Source organism: Microtus pennsylvanicus, chromosome 10 (assembly GCF_037038515.1).
Source record: "Microtus pennsylvanicus isolate mMicPen1 chromosome 10, mMicPen1.hap1, whole genome shotgun sequence".
Classification (NCBI taxonomy): Eukaryota; Metazoa; Chordata; class Mammalia; order Rodentia; family Cricetidae; genus Microtus; species Microtus pennsylvanicus.
The window spans coordinates 63,107,572-63,131,862 of NC_134588.1; the positions used below are offsets into that span (position 1 = coordinate 63,107,572).

The 24,291-nt window shown below is 39.3% G+C and overlaps 1 protein-coding gene across 6 annotated transcripts in view; it reads right to left on the bottom strand.

Annotated features, from left to right (window-relative positions):
* Positions 1-6,901, bottom strand: part of Cfap20dc (CFAP20 domain containing) — a 225,524-nt gene extending 218,623 nt beyond the window's left edge. For 5 of the 6 annotated variants that reach the window (XM_075988576.1, XM_075988575.1, XM_075988577.1 and 2 more), the window contains exons 1-2: positions 6,580-6,901; positions 1,901-1,990 (exon numbers count right to left, since the gene is read on the bottom strand). In XM_075988576.1, the coding sequence (XP_075844691.1) occupies positions 1,901-1,937 (37 nt within the window). In that variant the 5' untranslated portion in view covers positions 1,938-1,990; positions 6,580-6,901. Of the gene's footprint in view, positions 1-1,900; positions 1,991-6,579 lie in introns of those variants that run through there. The other variant, XM_075988579.1, reaches the window with a different exon arrangement.
* Between the last annotated feature and the right edge of the window lie 17,390 nt (positions 6,902-24,291).

A 24,291-nucleotide genomic window follows, 5' to 3' on the forward strand; every position in this document is an offset into this window, starting at 1 on the left:
ACAGGTTTCCTCCAAATGAAAACAAAACAAAACAAAAAAAAAGTTTTCTAACTTCAGGAATTCCAAAGCTGCTAACTTGTTGCGGGTATAGTTGCTTCTTGCTGCCTGTATGCATCCCCATCTAAGTGCACGGCTGATCACCGCTCCCTGCACAGCAGAAGAAAGCATCTAACTTCTGCTGAATTCGTAGAAGGTCTTTGCTTTCAGGCCAGAGCTCAAATGGAATTAATTGTGTATTATTTCATATCTGCTGTGACTTTGAAAATTCTCTATATATTTAAAATCAATAGGAATTAAATGTAACAATTACGGTTACCTAGTATGTTCAGGGCCTGGAGAGATGGCTAAGCAGTTAAGAGCACTGATAGCTCTTCTAGAAGATTCAAGTTCAGTTCCTAGCACCCATGCTGAACAGACCACAACCATCTTTGGCTCCACCCCAGGGCACCAGGGGCTGTCCTCTTGCATTCATGGGAGCCCCCAATGCCGTATATGCTCATACAGATGACACATATGAAAACATAAAATTAAAACAACTCCATTTTTAATAAATAAGACTTTGTAATAAGTAATTCCATGTAATGTGCATGGTAATACCATCCCCCTATGTATTTGCGATGAACATACAAGTGCCAAGTATATTATTTATTTTATTTATATATACATGTCAGGCCTACCCAACCCTTCAACACAGTCACAAAGCACTTATGGGTCCTTGTCTTTCCACACCTTAATGTTCTAACCTATCAGAGGGGCATGTAGCTCTCTCTCTCTCACCAAGTTTTCACATTATATAACACTATGTAGTGTGTCTAATGTTATGCTGCACAAATATTAAGCACTCAATAGTAGTTTTGAGCTTCATTTACAGGTATTCTTATTCTTCTCCTGAAGGCATTCATCTCTTGCTTCTACAGGAGAGAAAAAAGATAACAATGGAGACAGGTTTTTTAGGTATGGTGGCAGCTAGTGGAACTGGCTTCTGCCTGATGGCTCCTGGTTTCCCCGGGAAGTTGGGGTGTCAGCTTTTGGTGAGTGAGGAGGGCATGCCCTAGGTGAGGATGAGCATAGGCAGTTTGGTGGTTGGAAACGGATAACAAGAAAGGATCATTTTGGATACTGACAAGAACAGATAATTTTCTGGACTATTGGGGTTGGGTTTATAGTGTCATCGATCTGAAAACTTTAGGTATTTTCTCCAAAAGTACTGAGGAGCCCAGGTAGAAGCCAAGGAAAGACTAGGAGTCCAACAAGGGCTGGCTGGACAAGCATCACCATAGGCTAAAGAGCAAAGGCATTCGAGGTCCTTACTGGACAGTGATTGAAAAGATGTTTCAGCTTCTGCACTGAAGAGAAAGAGATGAGACTTCAGAGAAAGAAAATAAACTAAACATAACAGGGAAAAAGAAGTGTCTGTGGCCTGAAGATCCCAACCAGTCCGAAGAACAAACACAGTGGGAGGAACTGAGCAAGTGACCTTAAGCATCGAAAACTGTGGTCAGGGGAAGACCGCTGTTTCTCACTTGGTAATTTCAGAGGTCCTGCAGTTTGTGGTGATGAGGGCAAGGGTCTGAGAGTGATGGTAAGGCTGGAGCAGCCTGAGGAGATGTCCTTAAAGATGATGAACTCAAGAAACTCAGTGGTCCAGGGCTTAGAGAGATGTTCTCTGATATCAAAGTCACCAACAACGATAAGGCAGGACTCAGGGCACACACAGCAGTTATACACCACCTGGCAGTCTTCACCAGCTAAGGAGTAGTGTCTGGCGGGGGTGGGCAGGCTGAAGCCAACAACACAAAGCCTTTGAGGGCGAAGGAACAAAATATCAGTTCTGAAGTCTGATCAAGCCCCCTTTTTCTATAACCTTCCCAGGATTTGACACTTAACGTCTAACACTTACTTTCCAAATCACAGATGGACTGCCTAAGATCTTCCATTTTGCTCCAGGATTTTTCCCCTGGGCGCTAAAGATTTCAACAAATGCACCTCCCTAGAAAACAAAAAGGAAAGAAATTCAGAGTGAAATACAACACCATGGGAGAAATCGTATCTACCACAGAATCTAAAACCAGTATTCCAGCCATCTGTCAGTTAAACGAATCTGGGAGAACATTACCCCTCTTATTGTGCCTATTGTATACCCTGGCTGCCTATAAGCCACAACCATTGTGATTTGGGTCACCCTGTTACTAAGGAACTCACTTTTAAAAAGATGGTAAGTATAATTGTGCCAGATATCTCATTGACTTGACAGGGACAGGTCAGTTCTGCAAGCATTCTGAAAAGACCAGGCTAAAGGGCTTAAATTTGATCTGTAAACTAAGCTGAAATCTCACCATCATGTGTGATTACAAACTTAGCAGTCATACTGATTGGGGCTCCAATACCTTTTTTTTTTTTTAATTTTTCAGAATTTGGGGAGTTAGTTAATGTCTTGATTTATCCATCTGTCAAATGAGTTGTTGGATCATACAGGCTTAGCATGCAGCAAGGGCTTAATAGAGCCACTGAAGATTATTCAATAAAGGGGAAAAGCAGCTTAGACTCGTTCAGAAAAGACCCAAGGACTGGGGTATATGTGGAAAGGGGTTCTTTATGAACATCTCTATGATAAATTTGGAGACACATAGGAAGAATAAAAAGAATATTTTTCTATAGAAATATTGTTACCTGTAAACAGCCTCAGCGGGTCACTCAGTCTAGGGGTGTAACCTGCCTGGCTGATCAGTTATTCCAGGGTCCCGGAAAGGTACTATCTGTAAGATATGGGCTAAGAGAGAGGAAGGAGGCCATGCTAGGTTTGTCAGAGCCTCAGTTTATTAGAGACAGGGTTACAGCTTATATAGGATAAGGAATTTGGGGGGCGGGGAGGGGCACAGGGGCCTGGACTTTTGCCACGTAATTCACATTGGTCATGTAGGCCAGGTGGTTACATTCAGTCAGGTCACGAAGGCCAGGAAGTCAGGAGTTGACACACCTAGTTCTCTAGATAGTTTGGAATGTGGAGCGGGTTCCGCTTTCCCAGATAGCTCTCTATTAACAGCTAATTGGGTGTGGGGTAGGCTCTGTCAATAGAATGGTTCTCAATACAATTGGGGGTGTGGGGTTCTCTGCAGACTCCCCAGGGCGACGGTTCCTGTAATAATTTTTTGGGGAAAAACGGCTCCTGACATATCCCCCTTCCTTTTATAAAGGCAGGCAGCTATTAAGTGGAGGGCACCAGGTCAGAGTCCAACCATGGTGTCAGATCTAAAGGAGAAGGGACTGGGACAAGGAGAGACCCTCCTCTTGAATGGTGAAGCAATTTACCTTTCCTGGGAACAGAGGGGTGTCTTATGATTTTTAGGTTGAGTGGGGACCAGGTTTTTTCCCCCTTACCCGTCCTCGGGTTTTCAGGACCCTGTCTTAGATTGGGGGATGTCCTGCCATAAGTCGCCCATCCTTGGAGCTCCTCAAATAAAAGGTATCTTGCAAGACCTAAAGTAAGCAGGCCTTTGACCACAGGGTACCCTGTCTTAGGCCATGTGGAGGGCACTCCTTGTGCCTGTCACCATGCCATGTTGAGCCGGTTTTTACAACCTCTGTATGGTGTGCTGTTCAGGCGAGGGTCCACACTAACTCCCGTCATTAAGCCCCTGCGTCTATCATTAATGAAAAGACTGTGAGGAGCTCCTCAAATAAAAGATATTACGTATAGGTTGAGTAAAGATATAATTTTGGGTACCAATAACTCCATCTCCAGATAAGAAGAAAGGGTATTTTTTAAACCCAGTATTTACCTTTTAGTCTGGCCTTTGGTATATCTTCTTCCTAAATGCCTACTCCAACATGAAATTACGTGTGTTGTCTGCCAAAAATTAGGGCAGTGTAAAAGGGATTTAAATGTAAAATTTTTAACATATGTATTAAACCCAAACATTTTATAGCATGTGTCAAACTTTTCCCAACATCTATAAGCAGTTACAAATATCATTAAATCAATTTCATTAAGAGTACAATGACATACATTGTTGTTATTAAATACCATCAGTTTTAGTCTCTGAGCAACAGTGACAGGAATCCCAATCTTCCCCCTTTTTAAGTGAAGAGGGGTTAATATTTTAATTAAAATGAGTTTTGTGTCCCAAAGATTAAAATAGTTGTTTAGTCTGCACCTTAGCTCCAAAGCAAATCATGAAATTACGTGTGTTGTAAACTGCAAAGGCAGTTTAGCATTTGTGCTCCAGAACAGGTGGGATTTCTGGGTGAGGTGAGCTGGATACAGGCTACTGTTTTAAATTAAGAGTTTAATATCTTAACTGGCAAAACTGGGAAGGTTTAGCCATAAACAGCATTTTTAATAAAACTGTTGTAGGATAAGTTTTACATTTAATATACCCACTTGCCATAGCTGAATTATAATTAATAGACTGTATTTGTTGATTATTGTATACTTTACCTGTTGATTTATATTTTACCTGCTTGAGTACCTGTTAGGCAGCTGTTTAAGCTTTCTATTGGAAACTGTTTTTTGTAAGAATTTTACCCAGCTGCTTAATATCTCCCATAAGAATATTATAACTAGGGCTTTAACCATTGGACATCCAACCAAAAGTTTGTAAGCTATCCTCCTCTTAAGTTTTAAGTCTGCCTTGCAGATAGGAAAATGGAAAAAGGAAGCATTTTAACTAATATTGCTGGCCTCATTAGACACCAACATGTAGAAGAATGAAAATAGATCTACATTCATCTCCATGTACAAAACTCAAGTTTAAATGAGCCAAAGGCCTCAGCATATAAAAATTATGTTGAACCTCACAGAGAAAAAATTTTGAAGCACACTTTGCCACATCTTAAACACAACCTCAGTGGCACAAACATTGTGAGAAACCATAAATTATATCTCCTGAATTGAGAAGCTTTTGTATAACAAGGCTATAGAGTGGGGAAAGATTTTTACTTATCATAAACCCATTTTAAAAATATATGAAGAACTCAGGAAATTAGTTATTAAAAATTAATCCAATAAAAATATTTGTTATAGACCTAAACTGAAAACTCTCAGACGAACTAAAAATGACTGAGAGACATTTAAAAAAATGTTTAAACATAACATCCTTTAACCGTCAGAGAAATGTAAATCAAAACTCTGAGATTTTATTTTATCCTTGTAAAAATGACCAAGATTAAAAATTACTGCTAACAATTTATGCTTAAGAAAATGTGGGTAAAGAAAAAACTCCATTGCTGGAAGTGCAGACTGGTGCTGGAAGTGTAAACTGACAGTCACCTTTGGATCACACATAGTATTGAAAGACCTGAACAAATCCAGACTCCTCCAGCAGGAGAATCAAAAATCTAGGACTAGCCTGTTCAGCGACCCTGCACCAGGAACTACTAGCTGAAGACAAAGCCAGACTGTAATCTTGAAAAACAGGTTTTCCAAGTGCGATTATCACAGTACTGTTTTAGGAACTAGCGGATTACGACCTTGGGAGTGGTCCCGAGGCACCACTGGATTTTTGGAGTTTATGACCCTTTTAGATTACTAGGCTGTGGCCCCTTTTCCTCAAGAATTATTTCTCCCGGTCACTCGGGGTCGAACCCCTTTAAAAAGAAATCCCTGAACCTTACTGAAACAGCAAATCTTTTCTCCCCGCTTCTTCTTCTGTGTTTTCCAAATTAAAAACAGTGGGCATCTGTTATTTCATCACATTATACTTTATCTACATGCAGGGAGATTAAACTAAGTTTACTCTAACCAATAAAATGAATTTCTAAAATGGGACAAAGGAAAAGCCCACAGTGCTTTAAGAACAAGTTGTGTTTGGTCAAAAGGATAAAGGCACAAAGAGGTGGACCCTGAAGGTGAGGGGGGGGGCACTAAACACTCTAATAGTCCTATAAAGATGCTGGTGATTTCAAGATGAAGCCAGGAGAGCTGGGGCAGAAAGCCATTCAGTGAGCTGAGGAAGGGATGCCATCCATGGAGTAAGGTGTCTGAGGCACACTGAGAAACAGTGTGTTCCAAATGTAATCCTTGAATCAGACTTGGCTTGGGACTTGCTTTAAAACGGACTCGGGCTAAGCAAACCTACATTTTCATATTTTCATTCCCAGGATCTAGAAGAGTCAGGAAATCTTTTTTTTTTTTGTTAGAACTCCCCGACTGATCCTCATGTACCCCAATGCTGGAGAGTCATAGGAAAAAGAAAACAGCACACACCCCAAGTGCTTAACTTTAATCCTGCTTTTAAAGGAATCCATTCATTAACTCTTCTAAAGAGCTTCTAGGATACCAGGGATCAACAGTGAAACCACCGAGTGCTTGTGAAATCTCAGGATTGCTGTGTCCAGTGCTCAGATTCCAATTCCGGATGCCTGGAGTGTGTGTGTGTGTGTGGGGGGGGGGGGGGGTCATGACCTGCTCTGTAATCAGCTCCACTGATTCTGCACGAAAAAGCTCTGCGCGGGAAGGGAGCACGAACAGCTCAAGGTCAAGACGACGAAGCCACTAATTATTTTTCAGCCGGGGAGTGGAGGCTTCACAACCCAGAAGGCAAGCCAGCTCACCCCGGGTAGGAAGCCCTTTTGGGTTACCTGGTACTCATTTTTGAACATTCCCGCAGAGGGCCCGGGGTTTGGGGGCACAGACTTGGCCGGCTGGAGCTGGGCGAGAAGGGCCGCCTCTGGGCCCCGCCGGCTCGGGCTCTCCTCGGTGCCTCGCGCCCGCCGTCAGCGGCTCCTCCGGCCGCCGACCCGCGCCATCACGGGCCCCGCTTCGGGCGCGGCGGCAGGGGAATAGCGCGGAGTGCGGCTCCGCCACGGAGCGACCGTGCGTGACCGACGTGACCGCCCGCCGGCGCCGGGCACACAAACGACCGCACCCGCGGAAACCGCGCAGCCCGCTCCGGGGCTGGACAGCCGCGCCCATTGGCTCCCCGGAGGCGCCTGCGCACTGAGCCCTGCAGGGTTCTTCACCTCCCTCTAAGCTGAGGCGTTGCCCAGGCAACAGAGGAAGGCGCTACCTGTGGCAGGCAGTAACCCATCAGTCAAAGAAGCAAAAGGTTACCGCAGGCTCTACCTCATGCTTTGTAAACTGCTGTTTGGTCATGTGCTCTTTGGTTCATACACTCTTATACTTGGGTTCTTTGAGAAATAACAGAATGTTAGTTTGGAAAGGGCCCTTGGAAATGATGATGTTTAAGCAAGATCACTGAGCCTTTTCAAAGGCTAAGGTTTTTTTTCTCACATGTATGCTGAGCTAGGTGCTGTCTTCAGGGCTCCAGATACCATGCAGAGAGGCTGGCTGTGAAAGAGGTCCCGCCTGCCCCGGGGTTACATATTGGATGAGATGGGCAGTAATTAAACGAAGGAGAAAATAATCACAACTTGGGCGGAATGCTGTGAACACAGGTAGGGGGGCACAGGACTGGAAGAGGATTTTAGCTTGCTGTAGATATGGAACAAGTTATCACAAAAGTGCCTTGGAAATGAGAAAAATTCGTTCTCTGGTAGTTTAGGAAGTTGTAAGTACAAATTGAAGTTGTCAACAGGGTATACTCCGGGAGAATCCGTTTGACGATTGTCATTTCTTGGCTTCAGCTCACCAATCCTGTCTCCTTAGTCACACTGCCCTTCCTTTCCTCTGTACCTCGTTTTTGTCATCACTAATGAGAAGACACGAGATGACAGGCAAAGCCTGTATTAGTTACTTATTTCACTATGGTGACAAAATGCTGGACAAAAGCAACTTAAGAAAAGTAAGTTTTCTTTTGGCTCTCAGTCTGAGAGGATACAGTCCCATGTGGCAAGAAAGGGCGGTGGCAGAAACACGAGGTGGCGGGTCACACTGCTCCCACAGTCAGAACAAAGAGATCACTTTCTCCATTTTATTTAGTCTGGGATCCCAGCCCCTGCAATGGTGCCACATGTGTTCAGAATGCATCTTTTTTAATCAAACTTCTCTGGAAACACCCTCAGAGACATGCCCAGAGGTCTGTCCTTCAGACGACTCTAAATCCAGATACAGAGCCCCTTTTTTATAATTCATCTTCAGTCAGCATTGGCGGTAGCCAATCTGAATCAGAGAGCACTTCTTATCCATAGGTTTTCTATGGTGAATATTGCAAATTGCTGAATTGGGGGGGGTAACTTTTATGTACTAGTATATGACAATTAAAAAATAGTATATGACAATTACTCTCTATATCCAGCCAACATGTAGATATTTTATCTAAATATTTCTTAGTCTCTACTCTGATTGACCCATCATTTTCTTTCCCCTAAGCTAGGATAGCACCCTCCTAATTAATTCTCTGTTGAGAACCCTATGTGGTGCTGTCAGAATATCTTTATAAAATGTAAACACTAACATTGGGAAGAAGGTCCAATCAGTCAAGTATTTGCTATGCAAGCAATAAAACCGAGTTCAGCTCTCAGTGCCCATGCAAAGCCAGTGCATCGGTAGTCCCAGATCTGGACAAAAGGGGAATAAAGACAGGTTAATTTCTGAAACTCATTGGCCAGCCAGTCTGGTGGAGTTGGTGAGCTCCAGGTTTGGTGACAACACTGTCAGATCATAAAATTGAGAGTGGTGGAGAAAGATACTTGATTCAACCACTGGCTTCCACACACACACGTGCGCATGTGCACACACCATATGAACTCATACACTTACCACACATAACAGACACGTAGGTGTACACAAAATAAAGAAAAAAAACTGAATGCAACCATACACGTTTTCTGATACACGTTTTAATGATACAGATTCTGTCCTGGCTCTCCAGGTGCAGCCCACCTGTGCACAGGCCTGCTTTCGTTTCAACCATATTGAGTATTTTGTTGTTGTTAATGTTTGTGTTTGACATGTTCCCGTTCTCTGCAAGCCTTTATGGATAAGAGTTTACTTGTTTAACCGTAAATTAATAACCTCAATTAAAAATCAAACTCATTAACTACTTATTTGCTTGTACGTGTTTTGTGTACATATGGACGCACGCACTTGCATGGAGGTCATAGGACGACCTGCATGAGTCATTTCTCTCCTTCAACCACATGGATCTCAGGGACTGACCACAGGTGACAAGCACATATACCCAGTGAGCTACTTCGTGGAATAATAGCTTCACTTTTTATGAAAAAAAAAGTTACAGAGCCAAACATGAGTGGTATTATCTATGTGGTTTTGTTTTTCCTTTCTCATTTCTTCAGGTTAAGTCTTCAAGAACGTAGCATCATTTGCTGCAAGACCAAACCCTATCTTTTAGCCCTCTGAGCTCCTAGCAAATTACAATCTCTAATAGTTGTATTTTCATTTGCAAGTTTGAATTAGGCCTATTCAGGAAATGGGCAAATCTGAAAGTTGCCAAACTCAGATCAGCTTGACATATGATGAGGGCTACCCTTAACATACACATATGCACACGCACACTGGTGGCTGGCTATGAAGCGAAATATCATGTATAGTTCTTTAAGAACATGAGCTTAAAATGGAGATGGGACAAGATCCAATTTTATAATAGCAATTGCTCTTATTTAATTCAGATGAATGCTAGCTATGTACAAAATCTTGGATTTGACTATACCTCCAGAGTTGTGAGAAAGATAAGAAGCCAGACTCCCCAGATAATTTGGCTTAAAACAAGCTATTTATGTGTGTTATAAAAGACAGTGAAATGGTTTCTTTAATTGCGATAATCTTTTAAGAAGTCAGTACATTTAGTAATTGCACTAAATTGCTTAACTTAATTTGACAACATTAAGGATTTGTCATTTTACAAGCTTTAAAATGTTCATTTTTGTTCTATGAAGAACGTAATTTTGTGGTATATTAATATTATTAAAGGATATAGGATGATTTTTAAAACCGAATAGACTAGAAACACCTTTAAAGGTGGCAGAGTCTCTGTTTGCCAAAGTTGTTATTTAAGTTAGATGTCTATGATTATCAGTTTGATAAATAATAGTACTCTTTTGAACCAAGAATATAATGTATATACCACAATCTAGTTATGGTTTATATTTTAGCTGTTGTTCATAATTTATTTGTCATGAGGAGAATAAAAACATTGGTTTGATTTTCAGAATTTGTTGTATTTCATAATGACATTGAAATGTTTAATACTTGAAGTTAAGATTTTCCACATTGTGAATGACTTTATGAATTATAATCATGATGATTTGGTAAAATAATTTTTGAACTATGTCTATTTTGTAGTCTTCAACAAGTTATTATTGTGAAAACTTAGTGACACCCAAGGCATCTGTTTGGCTATTGATAACAAGAAGGTATGACGTCATGTGTTTTTTGACACTTACACTATTTTTAGTGCAAATGCTTCTGATTGCAGAGATTCATGGAGACTGCTTCCTAACTTAAGATGACCAAAAACTCTAAAAGTTATGCAGAAACTTGAAATCCCAAGGACTAGCTGCTACCTAATGGTTCTTAGGGTAACAGCATTCTAGGTATTGAATTCTAGGTATTGAATGTTAAATTATTCAATTCTAGGTATTGAATGTTAAAATATGAATACTTTCTTAAAGTAGTTTGTGAAATATCAGACATTTAGGTTTAAAGAAATGAACATACTTGCGAAATGTATTTTAGAAGAGATTAAGTGAATTGACTGGATATGGACATTGAGAGGACACTCTAGGCTCATTTACACTGAAGGAGAATCCACACTGAGCAGCCAAAATCAGATAAATTTCCACTACAAGAATTTTCTTTAAAATATTACATTTAGCCAGGAAAAATGAGGGGGACATTCAAGAGTTTTAGAACATCTTCAAACACTAACAATCAAACATCTCTTCCTTGATTCCAGTGTGTCCCTGCTAAGGTAAGAAAGATGGTGGGATCATGTGTTTGTCTGCCTTTCATCCTGGAACTGATGTAAAGTCACACAACACTAGACCAACCTGACTTCCCAATAGGCTGCCTGTTCCCTGTGTTCTTGAGGGGCTGCACCTTCCATTCCTCTCATGTCACAAGGCCAATTCCCTATAGTGCCATCCATGATGCTGGATAGTCTGGCTCCCGAGGTACCCTATGCATGAGCCGATGCAGTGGAATGTTTATGGGACTCAGAAATCGTTTTCAGAAGTTTTTGACCCTAGAGTAATACAAAGTCAGACAACAGGTCCTTTCTCAGCATCGCTTCTGGCTACAGCAGTCTAGAAGGCTGCTGAGAGATAATGTCATTTGTTTTCCAAAGCCAGGCTACATGCAGATTTTAATTTACTTGTCTAATGAAACCAGCATTGCCAATAGCTATGGTGGTGGGTTTTTATTAATGGATGAAAGGGCGAAACACTTTCTCCTGCACCTTTACAAAGGGGAGTCTATTCTTCCTATTTCAAGGAAGTTTATTCTGAATTGAAACACCCCGTCCAAAAGGGAGGGGGCTGATGATATGAGACCCCGGAAGGCAAACAGAAGGTCACAGGACTGTGAGAAATAGAAACATGGGAGATGCTCAACTTCCCATCCCCAGTAGTATAACAAGGAATAAAGAGCTGCTGGGGGAGGAGACCCTAAGTGGCCTAGCCACAGAGGAAAATTCTCAGACTGTTGAACAACCTGCTAACTGTGTAGACAGGTTTGCAGCGTTTGTGAGTCATGGCTGTGCTGACGTGGGCTCTTCAGTCTTGAAGCTGGGATAACTCATCTGTGCTTTTAAAAACTATATCTTCGGAAATTTTAAAGTATGTTCTAATCATATTTACACCTTATGGCAATAAACTTGTTACTCTTTCAAGATGAAATTGTGCATTAATTTACCAAACTGAACAATGACGTTAAGCCTTTGAATATTTTATCACCATGACCATCTTCCCAGTAAAATACTCAGCATCAACAAGTTCCTTCTAAGTGCAGAGCATAGAGCCCAGAGCCCCTTATCCACACAGTGCTTCTGCTTTTGATCTTTCTTCAGTTCCCAAACTGGTACTTCTCCCTTCCCTCTAAAACTCTTATTTTTCCTCTCCTCCTGAATCAGGATTTCTGCATGAATAATGCTTCCTTCATCTAACAGCGGGCATCAGAAGCCACGGAATGTAGACACTGTGTTAGTTGTAGGACGCACAGTCAACACCTTTGGTTCTGCTTCTCTGTAATTCAACAAGCTAATGCCCTCTAAGGACTTGGTTGTCTTAGGGCCCAGTCTCTGCTCCTTATTTTCATTCATTCTTGCAAACCCCCAGCCACACTAAGAGGCAGATACTAATATAACATACATTTTACTGGACATCATACAGTACAAGATAAACCAGTGCTGGAGGAAAAAATGGTATTTCTCAAAAACTGCCATAAGAAGTATCAACTGGGCTTTCTTGATGGGAGTAATGCGTCTTACAGAATGAGTCAAGTTTGTCTGTGTGTACAGGTGAGTGTGCAGAAGGTAGGGCTAGTGGACAAACTGTGACAGTGCCAAGGCCTATTTACCTACTACTGTCATCAGATACCTTTATTTTATGTGTCTAAAATACAATAGGATTATTTAAAATATTCCATAGTTCAGGTTCCAAGAAATTCAAATAAGGGCTGCATTTGCTCAGCCCATGGATGGAACTCCATAATATTGATGATGTTCTCCGGTGGCGACATAGCCGCTTCCATGCCCTACTCTTATAATAGTGTGTTATCAGCTCTCCGAGTGAGAGCAAAAGACTAAAAATAATCTCCAGAATGGATAATCATGGATGACGAACTAAGTTAAATTAAAATTAGTGCTAGCTATGTTTAGACAACAGAATGGTGACATTAGAAACAGGGTTCATATTTCTACAGAAGAAAAATGTAATCACTGTATAATATGCCTAGGCAATCTGTTACCCTCCTGATATGGGATTAGAATTTACTTATTTAAAACTGACTCTAGCTTTTACACTCCTTTCCCTAAGTTCTTTGTTTATCACCTTTGTTAGTTGGTTTGAGACATTTCCAATCCTTGTATTTTTCTAAACAATACCATTACAATTTATTTAAGGCTAAAGATAAATATCAAATAGACAAATATAAATCTGTAAAGGCATTTTTGGAAGATTTGTTTTCTGCTTCTTTATTTGTTTAAGAAATTCTTCATTAGCTTTCCAGAAAGCATTTTTGTTTATATACAGACCCAAAAACCAGTGCTGGAACTGTAAAACTGTATGTAACTTTAATACTATGCTATCCTGGGTAAACCTCACAGTGCATAAAGCCATCTAGCCTCTGTCATAAACAATGTTAATCCTATACTTTGTAAAATTTACTTCTTTGCTTTTTATTTCCATCCATGTCCTAATAGCCACTTCCCTCTATCACCTATCTCCTGTTGTGGCGATAGATATCCTGTCTCCTCTGTCTGCTGCCGAGGTGGTAGATAACCTGTATTCTCCGTTGTCTGTTGTTGTGGTGGTAGATAACCTGTATTCTCTGTCGTCTGTTGTTGAGGTGGTAGATAACCTGTATTCTCTGTCGTCTGTTGTTGTGGTGGTAGATAACCTGTATTCTCTGTCGTCTGTTGTTGAGGTGGTAGATAACCTGTATTCTCTGTCGTCTGTTGTTGAGGTGGTAGATAACCTGTATTCTCTGTCGTCTGTTGTTGAGGTGGTAGATAACCTGTATTCTCTGTCGTCTGTTGTTGAGGTGGTAGATAACCTGTATTCTCTGTCGTCTGTTGTTGAGGTGGTAGATAACCTGTATTCTCTGTCGTCTGTTGTTGAGGTGGTAGATAACCTGTATTCTCTGTCATCTGTTGTTGTGGTGGTAGATAACCTGTATTCTCTGTCATCTGCTGCCGAGGTGGTAGATAACCTGTATTCTCTGTCGTCTGTTGTTCTGGTGGTAGATAACCCGTATTCTCTGTCGTCTGCTGCCGAGGTGGTAGATAACCTGTATTCTCTGTCGTCTGTTGTTGAGGTGGTAGATAACCTGTATTCTCTGTCGTCTGTTGTTGAGGTGGTAGATAACCTGTATTCTCTGTCGTCTGTTGTTGAGGTGGTAGATAACCTGTATTCTCTGTCGTCTGTTGTTGAGGTGGTAGATAACCTGTATTCTCTGTTGTCTGTTGTTGAGGTGATAGATAACTTGTCTTATCCTCTGTCTCCTTTTGAGGTGGTAGATAACCTGTCTCCTCTGTCACCTGTTGAGGTGATAGATAACCTGTATTCTCTGTCGTCTGTTGTTGAGGTGGTAGATAACCTGTATTCTCTGTTGTCTGTTGTTGAGGTGATAGATAACTTGTCTTATCCTCTGTCTCCTTTTGAGGTGGTAGATAACCTGTCTCCTCTGTTACCTGTTGAGGTGATAGATAACCTGTCTCCTCTGTCACCTGTGGAGGTTGTAGATAGCCTGTCTCCTCTGTCTGCTGTTGAGGTGGTAGATAACCTGTTTTCTCTTTTGTTTCACATCATTGTAGTTAGTTGGACCATACTGAGATTTGGATGGATTTAATTTACAAGATTTTTCACTACCTAAACAACATCCAGAATGTGATATTAAAATCATTCCAATGAAATAACCCAAAGGATTCATTTTTGCTCTTTAATCCATAACAGATTATTTTAATTTGGAGACATATGTAAATTCGAATGAGTGTAGTATAAAAGAGAAGTATGTGATCTTGTATAAATTCATTTGTGTATGCTTGGAATTACAAGTCCTGTAGCTGAATATTAGGACTCTAGCATCATTTTTTCACATATTGGGAACATATATATCTTATGTAAGAAGGTTAATGATAACTTATGTAGACTTAGATGGACAGATAAGAGTTGTGACAAGCCTTTTCTGAGAAAAATAGTTTTTCTAATTTTTTAGACTTTTGAATTAAATCTAAGGAAATGGTTTTTAATTTATATGTCACAGCCTTTTAAAATGTATTTAAAGAAGAGAAGGTCAGTAATCACTGTAACCATTGTTTCAGTCAGCTGAGGACATCTGGGATGCAGGAACAAACATCCCCTGAATGCAGATGCTCTAATCCTGAAGGCTTATTTCCTGATGTTACATGTCTTACATTGGTTAACTTTAGTCCTACTTGATGCTGTCTCCATTATGCTGTTGGGTCAGACCTTCCCGTGGATGTTGCTATACTGAGTAATGCAACACTGGCAAAGTAGTAAACCCTGTATGGGATCTGAGCACTTCTCTCTGAAACTGACATATGTGGCTTCTTGAATTCATTTTAAAAATTTCATTAGTCATCACACAGCATTATATAACATATTTGGTTCATTTTCACTTTCCACTTTCACTTCCTACTCACCGAATTCTGTGGGTCCCCCCCCCGCCTTTGAATCCTACAAAACCAATTTATGCAGCCCAGGTGTTCTGGAACATGGTCAGCTTACTGGGGGTCACGCTCTTGAGAAAACACACTCTCTCTCTCCCCCAGCAGCTAACAATTGCCAATAGCTCCACAGCTAGGGTTGGCATTATGTGCCTAATTTTCATCTCAATTCTGTGATTTTGTTTGACATGAGCTTGCACAGGTTTTGTCTGTGCTCTTACAACCCCTATGCAGCTGTTCTGCTGTGTCCAGAGGACACTGTTTCTTTGACATCATTCATTGCTTCTGCCTCTTACAATCTTTCTACCTCCTCTTTCACAGTGACCCCTGGATCTTGGGAGGAGGGAGTGTACTATATATGTTTCATATAGAGATGAACTTCTCAGTCTCTTATTCTCTGAGACTTGGACAGTTGTGGCTCACTATGTTAGTAACCATCTATTGTACATAAAAGCTTCTCAGACTCAGACTGAGAGATGCATTGGTCTGGTGGGTATAATGATAAGTCCTTGGGAGTCAGGTTACTACTATAATAAAATTAGATTATTTCCTGAGGTCTACGACCTGTCTAACCATAGAGTATTGGCTTGATAATGGTGCCAGGAATAGATTTTAACTTTTGGAGTAGGACTTAAATCCAATCAGAAAGTAATATTACTCTGGTGTTGTTCATGTCATAGTGCATCAATGAGCAAGTCTTACCAAGTCAGTCATTGTTGTAGCTCACAGTATTCACATCTGTGGACAGTTGATGATTATTTCCTCTTGTGGACAAAAGAACCTTTCAGCAATATGAGAGCTAGCCAGGATAGATAAAGTCTCCTGATAAGCTTGATTTTTCCATATTCTGTGACGCAAGTATGTGTTATCTTCAAACACAGGGTCTGCTGTTCAGTTCTGAAGAGTTACTGAGAAGAGTGATAATGGGTTGTAATGGTCAGTGGTTTATGGGACCTTTCTGGTCAGCAACTCTGAAAAAAGTAACCCGCCCCAGGCTGGAATTTTTATTTGTAAGAGTTTATTTATTGTATTTTAATGACCAAAATAAATCACATGGTAAAAGGTGAGGTCATTGGGGCGGGATGTCTATTTGTTTCTCAAGGAAAGCACCAAACACATTTAAGAATAATATAACATAATCTGTCACTCTGTTATTTTGTCACCCTCATTTACATTCTCCTTTTTTATATGTAAAATATTCCCTACTCAGCAATTCAACTGAAACCATGTATCCACATAAAAAATATATATGACTACCTAGTCATATTAATCATAAAAATCAAAATTTGGGTATCAACAAATGTCTAATAAATATTTGAGGAATGACAAATAAGATATCTATATGATAAAAAAGTCAGCCATGAAGAAAAATCAAGCATTGATATATAGTACAACAAGATGGATCTTGAAAATATTATAAGTGAAAAACACCATCACGTTATATAATTTTATTTATATGGCATGCCTAGATAAATCTTATAGAGGCAGAAATTAGATCAGGACAGTAATGGCCTGGGAGTAGAAGAAGATGGCAATGGCTGCTCATGGGAGCAGAGATTCTTTGGTTGGTGATGAGGAGATTCCAAAATTAAATACTGATGATGGTTGCACAACTGTGGATTTACTAATAACTATTATATAATGTATTTTGTAGTGAACATTTTGTGGTATATGAAGACTTACCAAAAACAAGCTAATGAGCTCCAGAGTGATGTGAGCAAGCTGAAAAGATTTACAATTGTATTTCTATATAATGGAAAAATTAGAAGATTCATTAGATATCTGTTTAAAAGAATGAATATTTCTGCAATATGATTAACAAAAGAAGCAAGGACTTTACACTGTAAAATTTCAATCTTTCTTCATAGCAATTATGGAGCATCTCAATTTTAGGTGAAAGTTTTCTCAGACGATTCCATGCTTTTAGATTGAGAGATTCAATATTGATATGACAGAACTCTCCAGTAACTGATGTAAGAATTTAATTATGGATTTTTATGAAATTCTGGCTATATTTTGCATAGATTAAAAGTATGTCCTACAGTTATATGAAAATGCAAAGCACCTAGAATAGACAAAATAACTATTTAGAAAAGAAACAGTTGGAAAACTTTACATTCTTAATTTCAAAACTTATAGTTATTAAGAAAGTGTGCTGTTGGCATAAAGAGAGCTTAACAAAATAAAATTAAGAGAGGGGAAATGAATTTTATAGAAATTGGCATTTAACAAATATGTCAGGGAAATTCATTAGAGAAGTGTTAATCTCTTCCATAAATAGGTTGGAGCAATAGAATACCAAACCACTGGAACCTCTAACTTCACCTATAGACATATATGAAAATCAGTCTTATATATAAACTAAAATAATAAATGAACAGGTGTTTTAGCAAAGAAGAATTGGATGGTCAGGCATTAGGTTCATGTTTGTAATCTCAGCACTTGGTAGGCTGAGCTGGGATTGCCATAAATTCAAGGCTTCCCTGGACTACAGAGTAAGTTGTAGACCAACCTAGACTACAGAATAGACTCTTATCTCAAAATAAAGGGTTGGTGAGGAAGAGAAATGAAGCACATGCAATAACAAGAATGACTACTGAGCTGATGAAAAGATTCTCAATATCATTTGTCATTATAAAAAATATAAATTAAAACCACAATTTAAAACCATTCCATGCCCACTGGAATAGTTATTGTAAATTAGCTACAAACATGCTGAAAAACACAAATTTTTGCATATTTCTACTGAGAATATAAAGTGCTTTAGCAGTATTCATAGTGTTTGGGGGAAAAGTTAACTCAGAATGTTAAATGTAAAACTATTAGTGCAAGGTATCCAATTTACCTGTAGGCATCTACTCAAGAGAAATACAAACAACTCCATACAAAGATAATTTGAAAATGTATAGTAATACTCTAAATGTCCACCAGCTCTTCAGTAGACATTTGTGATAGATTTGTAGTGAAATATTTTTCATCAACCCAAAGAATGAGCTGCTGATAAATTCTCCATAATGATTAGACACTAACAACAGGCTAAATGAAAGGAACATATATTGGATGATTGTGAACTCATACTATATAATTTAATTTATGTAGTATATCCAGGGCAGGAACATTTTCTCAAGACAGGAAGCAAAGTAAGACTTGTCTGGATTTGGAATAGAAAAATATGAATTAAAATGGGCACAAGGAATCTTGTAGTGAAAGGGCATGTCTGAGTGCTGAGTCATGGCAATGCCTGTACTACTCTTTAAACTTGATAAATGTCATTTAAATGATATCACTTAAAAGAATCACATGCAAAATGTAAGGAGATGCGAAGTAATCATTGAAAAGGCTGCTTGGTTTTGTTGCCTATGCAGAAGAATCATGACAATTAGATGACTGCATGATGAAAGATTTTTTTTTTTACACTTTATTTCCATCCATGGTTGCCATGTTATGTGATAGTCTAAGAGTACGCATCTTCGGGAACTTAAATGTGGATGTAAGCTGATGTTATCTAAACACAAGAAAGAATGAGCAGAGGAACACTTTAAAGACATCTTTTTATCCTCGGGGAGTCTCATGAGCCTCTCTTTCTCTCTCACTCTCTCTCTCTCTCTGAATCTCTTTCGGGACCCATTTTGTCAGCTACTTTACTCATAGTTTAACATGGCTGTCTTTAATTCTAAACTTTGTCTTCTAGGGTTGTTTTCCAGGACCCATATACTGTTTCAGTTTGGTGTTACACTAAAGATTTGTGTGTTCTCCAAACTGAAATATTTGGCTATGCAACAAGTTTATAGGAATTACTGTTTAAATAACAAAGCTAAGTTTTAATTCAGGTAGTTCATTTATTTCTAAGAACAATGTGGTTTATGAAGGCCTTTTGATGATATAAAGCTAAGGGCTTAATGTTGCTTATGGGCACTTACTCATTCAAGGATCTTGACCTTCACTCAATAAATATTTATTGAATATCTCTTCTTACTAAGACTATTGTTGGGGACCAGCCTTACAAAAATACCACTTACCAGGGTAGGGGTATGGGGATCAGAAAAAATAGTAAAGAATACGAAGATGCAAGTGAAAATAATAAAACAGAAACATAGGATAGTATCGGGAGGGAGTCCCAGTGAATACTGAAATCGTCCGCATTTAATTTTCCATACACTTTTATGCTCCAGTATAAACAGGGAAGAAGGCAACAAAAGACTTCTTTAACATAATACAAAGGACAACTCAAGCAGTTAATTACTTCAACACTTTGAGACATCAGGTCATTAACATTCTGTTGGTTAGGCTGTGGAGCCACCCTAGACCAAGTGTCCTGAAGGCAGCCACTCTGCAGGTAACCTCATATTACAGAAGAAGGAGCAGAATTACGCTTGCATATCCTGACCTTTTGTCGGGATGGAGTGGATCTACTTCTATGGGGGCCATCTTAATGTCAAAAGAATTAAGTAACCACTCCTGGGTCAGAATGTGTAGCCACACATGTTGTCTACAATTTTGAGCAACCTCAGACTCTCTGACCTTCAGACAAGGTGAAAAATAAGCTCACATTTTTGGGCCTCCACAGAATATATTAGTGAATACCATATAAGTGGAAGAATGAAGGAATTAGTAAGATAATTTTCCAAGATGGAGATAATATGAAAAAGAGTGGCCAAGGGAACACTTGAGCACAGGCTGATGAGAGAAGACTGTATGGAGTTGAAAGAAAGCTAATATCTGACAAGTAGGACACAACTATTCCTTTAAGAAACCGGAAGGCACATTTCAGGTCAAGAAAATATAAAAGAAAAGAACTTTAGGAGAGAGTGTGCCTATAGCATTCCTGAGAATATAGCAGTCAGTATTGTTGGAGTAGGATTATTTTGGACCATAGTATATGGCTTTTAGGTTATGATAAAAAGGATTTTAATGTAATTGAAACAAAACATCAGCAAAATAATGTTTTACAGTAGAGGAAGATATGAAATAATCACACACATACACACACGCACACGTACACACAGATATTTGGGTTTTGTTTAAGGTAGAGTTTTGCTATATAATCAAGTCTTACTTGGAGCTCACAGTATTCCTCCTTCAGCTTTTTGGGTCAAGAGATTATAGGAATCCACCACAGAGTATTCATTGTTATGTTTCTTAAAGCGATGTAAGCTTGTCTGCTAAATGTTAAATGGAATGGAGTTAGCACCAAATGACCAGTCTAAAGGCTTTGGCTTATTTAGAAAGAGGAAGGACACTTAATCTATAGAGATAGCAGTAGAGATGAGAAAAATGAGTAGACCGTATTTAAAAGGTAGTCAATAGAACTTATTGATCTCAAGGCAAGGGGTAAAATTAAATACAGAGAACTTTTCTGTATTTAATATCAAAATTTCCATTTACTGAGATGCAGAGAAGAGGAAGGTGAAACAAGTTTGAAAAGAACAGAATCATAGGTTCCTCTGTTTGAGTAATTTCATTTGCCAATCAAACAAGTCATTTTAGTTACATATCAAGTAGGAAGTACCATTTTAAATCTGCTGTTTAGAGAAAAGGTAGAGGCTTATAGAGAATATTTATGCGTATTTTATCCCCTCAGCGGTAGGCAGAGAAACAGGTCTGATTCTAAGTTCTACAGCTGAGTAATGTTTAGATGAGAACAAAAAAAGCAAGTGAAGGCAGGCGAGTGAAACAAATGGAAAAGAGACTGATTAGTTAGATCTTCTCACTGTAGCAAAGGAAGTGGAATGTTATTTATTTTCGTTTATGGTTTCAGAAGTTTCAGTCCAGCATCTTTGGCTCCATTGCTCCTTGGCCCACGGTTGAGTAGAGCACGTAACAGAAGTCACTCAACCCATGAAGATCTGGAAACAAAGACAGGGGGCGAGCCCACAACCAGGTATCATCTAAGGCAGGCTCCCAGGGACTTGCTTCCCATAGCCATGCCCCACCCCACAAAGTGTCTTTCATCTCCAAAACATTATCACCAGCTGGGGACCTAGTCTTCAGTACAGATACCCATGGCACGACATTGCATATACAAATCACAGCAACTCTTTTGCCTGGGAAGTATATGTAGATCTAAAATACTCCGCTAAATCTGCCTCGACTGAGTTACACTTTGTCTTTAGACAGGGCCACGGTATACATAATGGAACCCAAGATTAAAAAAAATATTGTGTATCTCTATATATTCTTATGAACATATAACCCCATTTTTACTAAGTAGAAAAGGTTATTAAAAGCCTTCTTATAAAGTTATTATATAGAAAATCTTTATTTTAGGACTAGGGAAGTTCCTCAGTGGTTAAAGAGCTCTTATCCTATAAGCAAGAAGCCCAGAGTTTGGATCCTAAGAACTCATGTAAATGTTCAGTGGGTATAGCAGTCCACTTATAACTTTTAACATCAGAATGGAGAGACAGGGGAACACCAGGGCAAACTGGCTAACAAGACGAACTGACTTGGCAGATTCTGGGTTCAGTGGAGAGACACTGCTTCAAAGAATAACATTCCAAATATTAATCTTGAGCCTCCAAAACCTATACATATACACAAGAAGTGCACACATAAAGAAAAAAAAGAAGTATCTGTATTGCCCAATCTGATTCTGTGTCCTTTCATTAACCTGACCAGTGGTATGAGTTGATGGGCAGCTGATGGCACAGCAGAAAGTTTATAAGAAATGATTATTCCCATAATTCCCAGACAGTAATGGAGGATAAGGAGGTTTGAGTAGCAGGGGTCAACAATGGCTTCTCTTTTTTAAAACTCTGTTGTTTTGTGCTACAGCTTTTTCTGAACTGACTCTGGTTCTTGAAATAAAGGATCAAAATGCGTTTATCTTAATTATTAAAAATTTTTGCATCATTTGACACTTTGTACTCACACAATTACCAATGTTCTTCATCCTAATGCTGCTTCTAGACCCAGCACAAATAGTTTCCCATTTTAAAAGAGAAAGGAAAATCTAGGTTTTGATGCGAAACATCATATCTTAATTCTATTGGTTGATTAATGAAAAATTAAAAATACAGTAATGGTCAGAGGAGCATAAGACATTCTACCATAAAGTACATTAATACCATGATAAGACTATAGCACTGGCTCTTAGGAAAACTTGAGTTCTGGTTTTAAACTAACTACATGACACCAACTTTCTTATACCTCAGTTGTTTTTTTTTTTTACATTTTTAAAAGTAAATTTCTTTGACACTATGGATAGAACATATAAATATCATATGGAATCATACTGCAAATTCGCCATTTTGAAGCTACAGAAAGAAGAAATTCATGCGGTTCAACCTGATTGGTTTGTTGACCATGAGAGTGTGATGTATCAGCAGAAATGTGCTGAGCCATAGCAAGACCTAAAACAGAGGGAATTGCTCTCCTGTGTTACATAGCAAGGTCTGGAATTTCACCATCCATTCCTAGCCAGAGGGCAAAAGCCCTGATGGGGAAAGGATTATGATCTGCTTGTTTTCCTGCCAATGCTTCAGGTAATTTGATGTGAACTTTTATGTGGGGTACTCATTCTATATGCGTGTCTCTAAGTGGTCCACATCTCTGTCCATGTATGGTTTCTGCTATGGATCTGAATGATTTATAAATAGGATGACATTAATTAAGCTGATGTGGGAGTGTCATATATCAATCTGTTGATTTCATTGGTTAAGCAATAAAGAAACTGCTTGGCCCTCATAGGTTAAAACATAGGTGGGAGGAGTAAACAGAACAGAATGCTGGGAGAAAGAAGCTGAGTCAGGGAGTCGCCATGATTCTGCCACTCCTGACAGATGCAGGTTAAGATCATTCCTGGTAAGCCAGCTCGTGGGCTACACAGATTAATAGAAATGGGTTAGATCGATATGTAAGAGGTAGCCAATAAGAGGTTGGAACTAATGGGGTCAGGCAGTGTTTAAAAGAATACCGTTTCTGTGTAATTATTTCGGGTAAAGCTAGCAGTGCGGGCGGCCGGGTGCCTGGGACGCTGCCCACTGCTCCTACTACTACATTAAGCATTTATTTTTTTTAAAGTAGCTTTGAAAGAAGCTGTTCAAGTTTAAGGTAAAAAGAAAATGAGTCTTTAGCAATACTTATACATTGATTTTAATCTGGAAAAGCTAACTGAGTTTAGCACTAACTGAACTTGAAAAATGTAGCTAGCCGTTCACTAACTTTTTCCAACTGAAGTTAACTACTCATGCATACCTGGTGCTAAGTATTTACAATGAATATCACATTACTTTGAAGTGGGCCTTATGATAATCCACATAGTATTTTTTTCCTATTACCATAGGTGATTAAGTTCCAGTTATCATATACAATCCAGATGCACAATTCTTTCAGCCAGGATTATTTGTTGTAAAATCTAGCTCAATTCCTTACTATGTAAGAAATGTAAATTCTAAGTTACTTGTTTCAGTGTAAGACTCCGTGTTTAAGCAACAGTACACATTTTGGGGGAAGAAGCCATGCTTAGTGTAAGTGGAGGCTGCACCTTAATTTTCCCAGACACAAATAATCACATAAAAACTATATTAATTGCAACACTCTTTGGACATGGCTTAGGTGTATTCCTAGCTATCTCTTACATCTTAAACTAACCCATTTCTATTATTCTGTGTATCACATGAGGCTGTGGCCTACTGATAAGGTTCTGACGTCTTTCTCCTTTGGTGGCTACACAGCATCTCCCTGATTCCACCTCTCAGTCAGTAGTGCATGAGACTATTAATCTCAGGGTTGTGCATTTGTGTCCCACGTTGGGTATCATTTTGTGAGTAGAGACTATGCCTTAGTTTTCCCAGCTGCCCAGACCTGAATAATCATACAGAAACTATACTAATTACAACACTGCTTGGCCAATGGCTCAGGTATATTCCTAGCTAGCTCTTACATATTAAATTAACCAATTTCTATTATCCTGTATATTGCCATTAGGCTGTGATTACTGGGTAAGTTTCAGGTGTCTGTCTCCTTCAGGAGCTATGTGGCAACTCCTTGACTCTGCCTACTTTCTCTCTATTTCTCTGTTCAGATT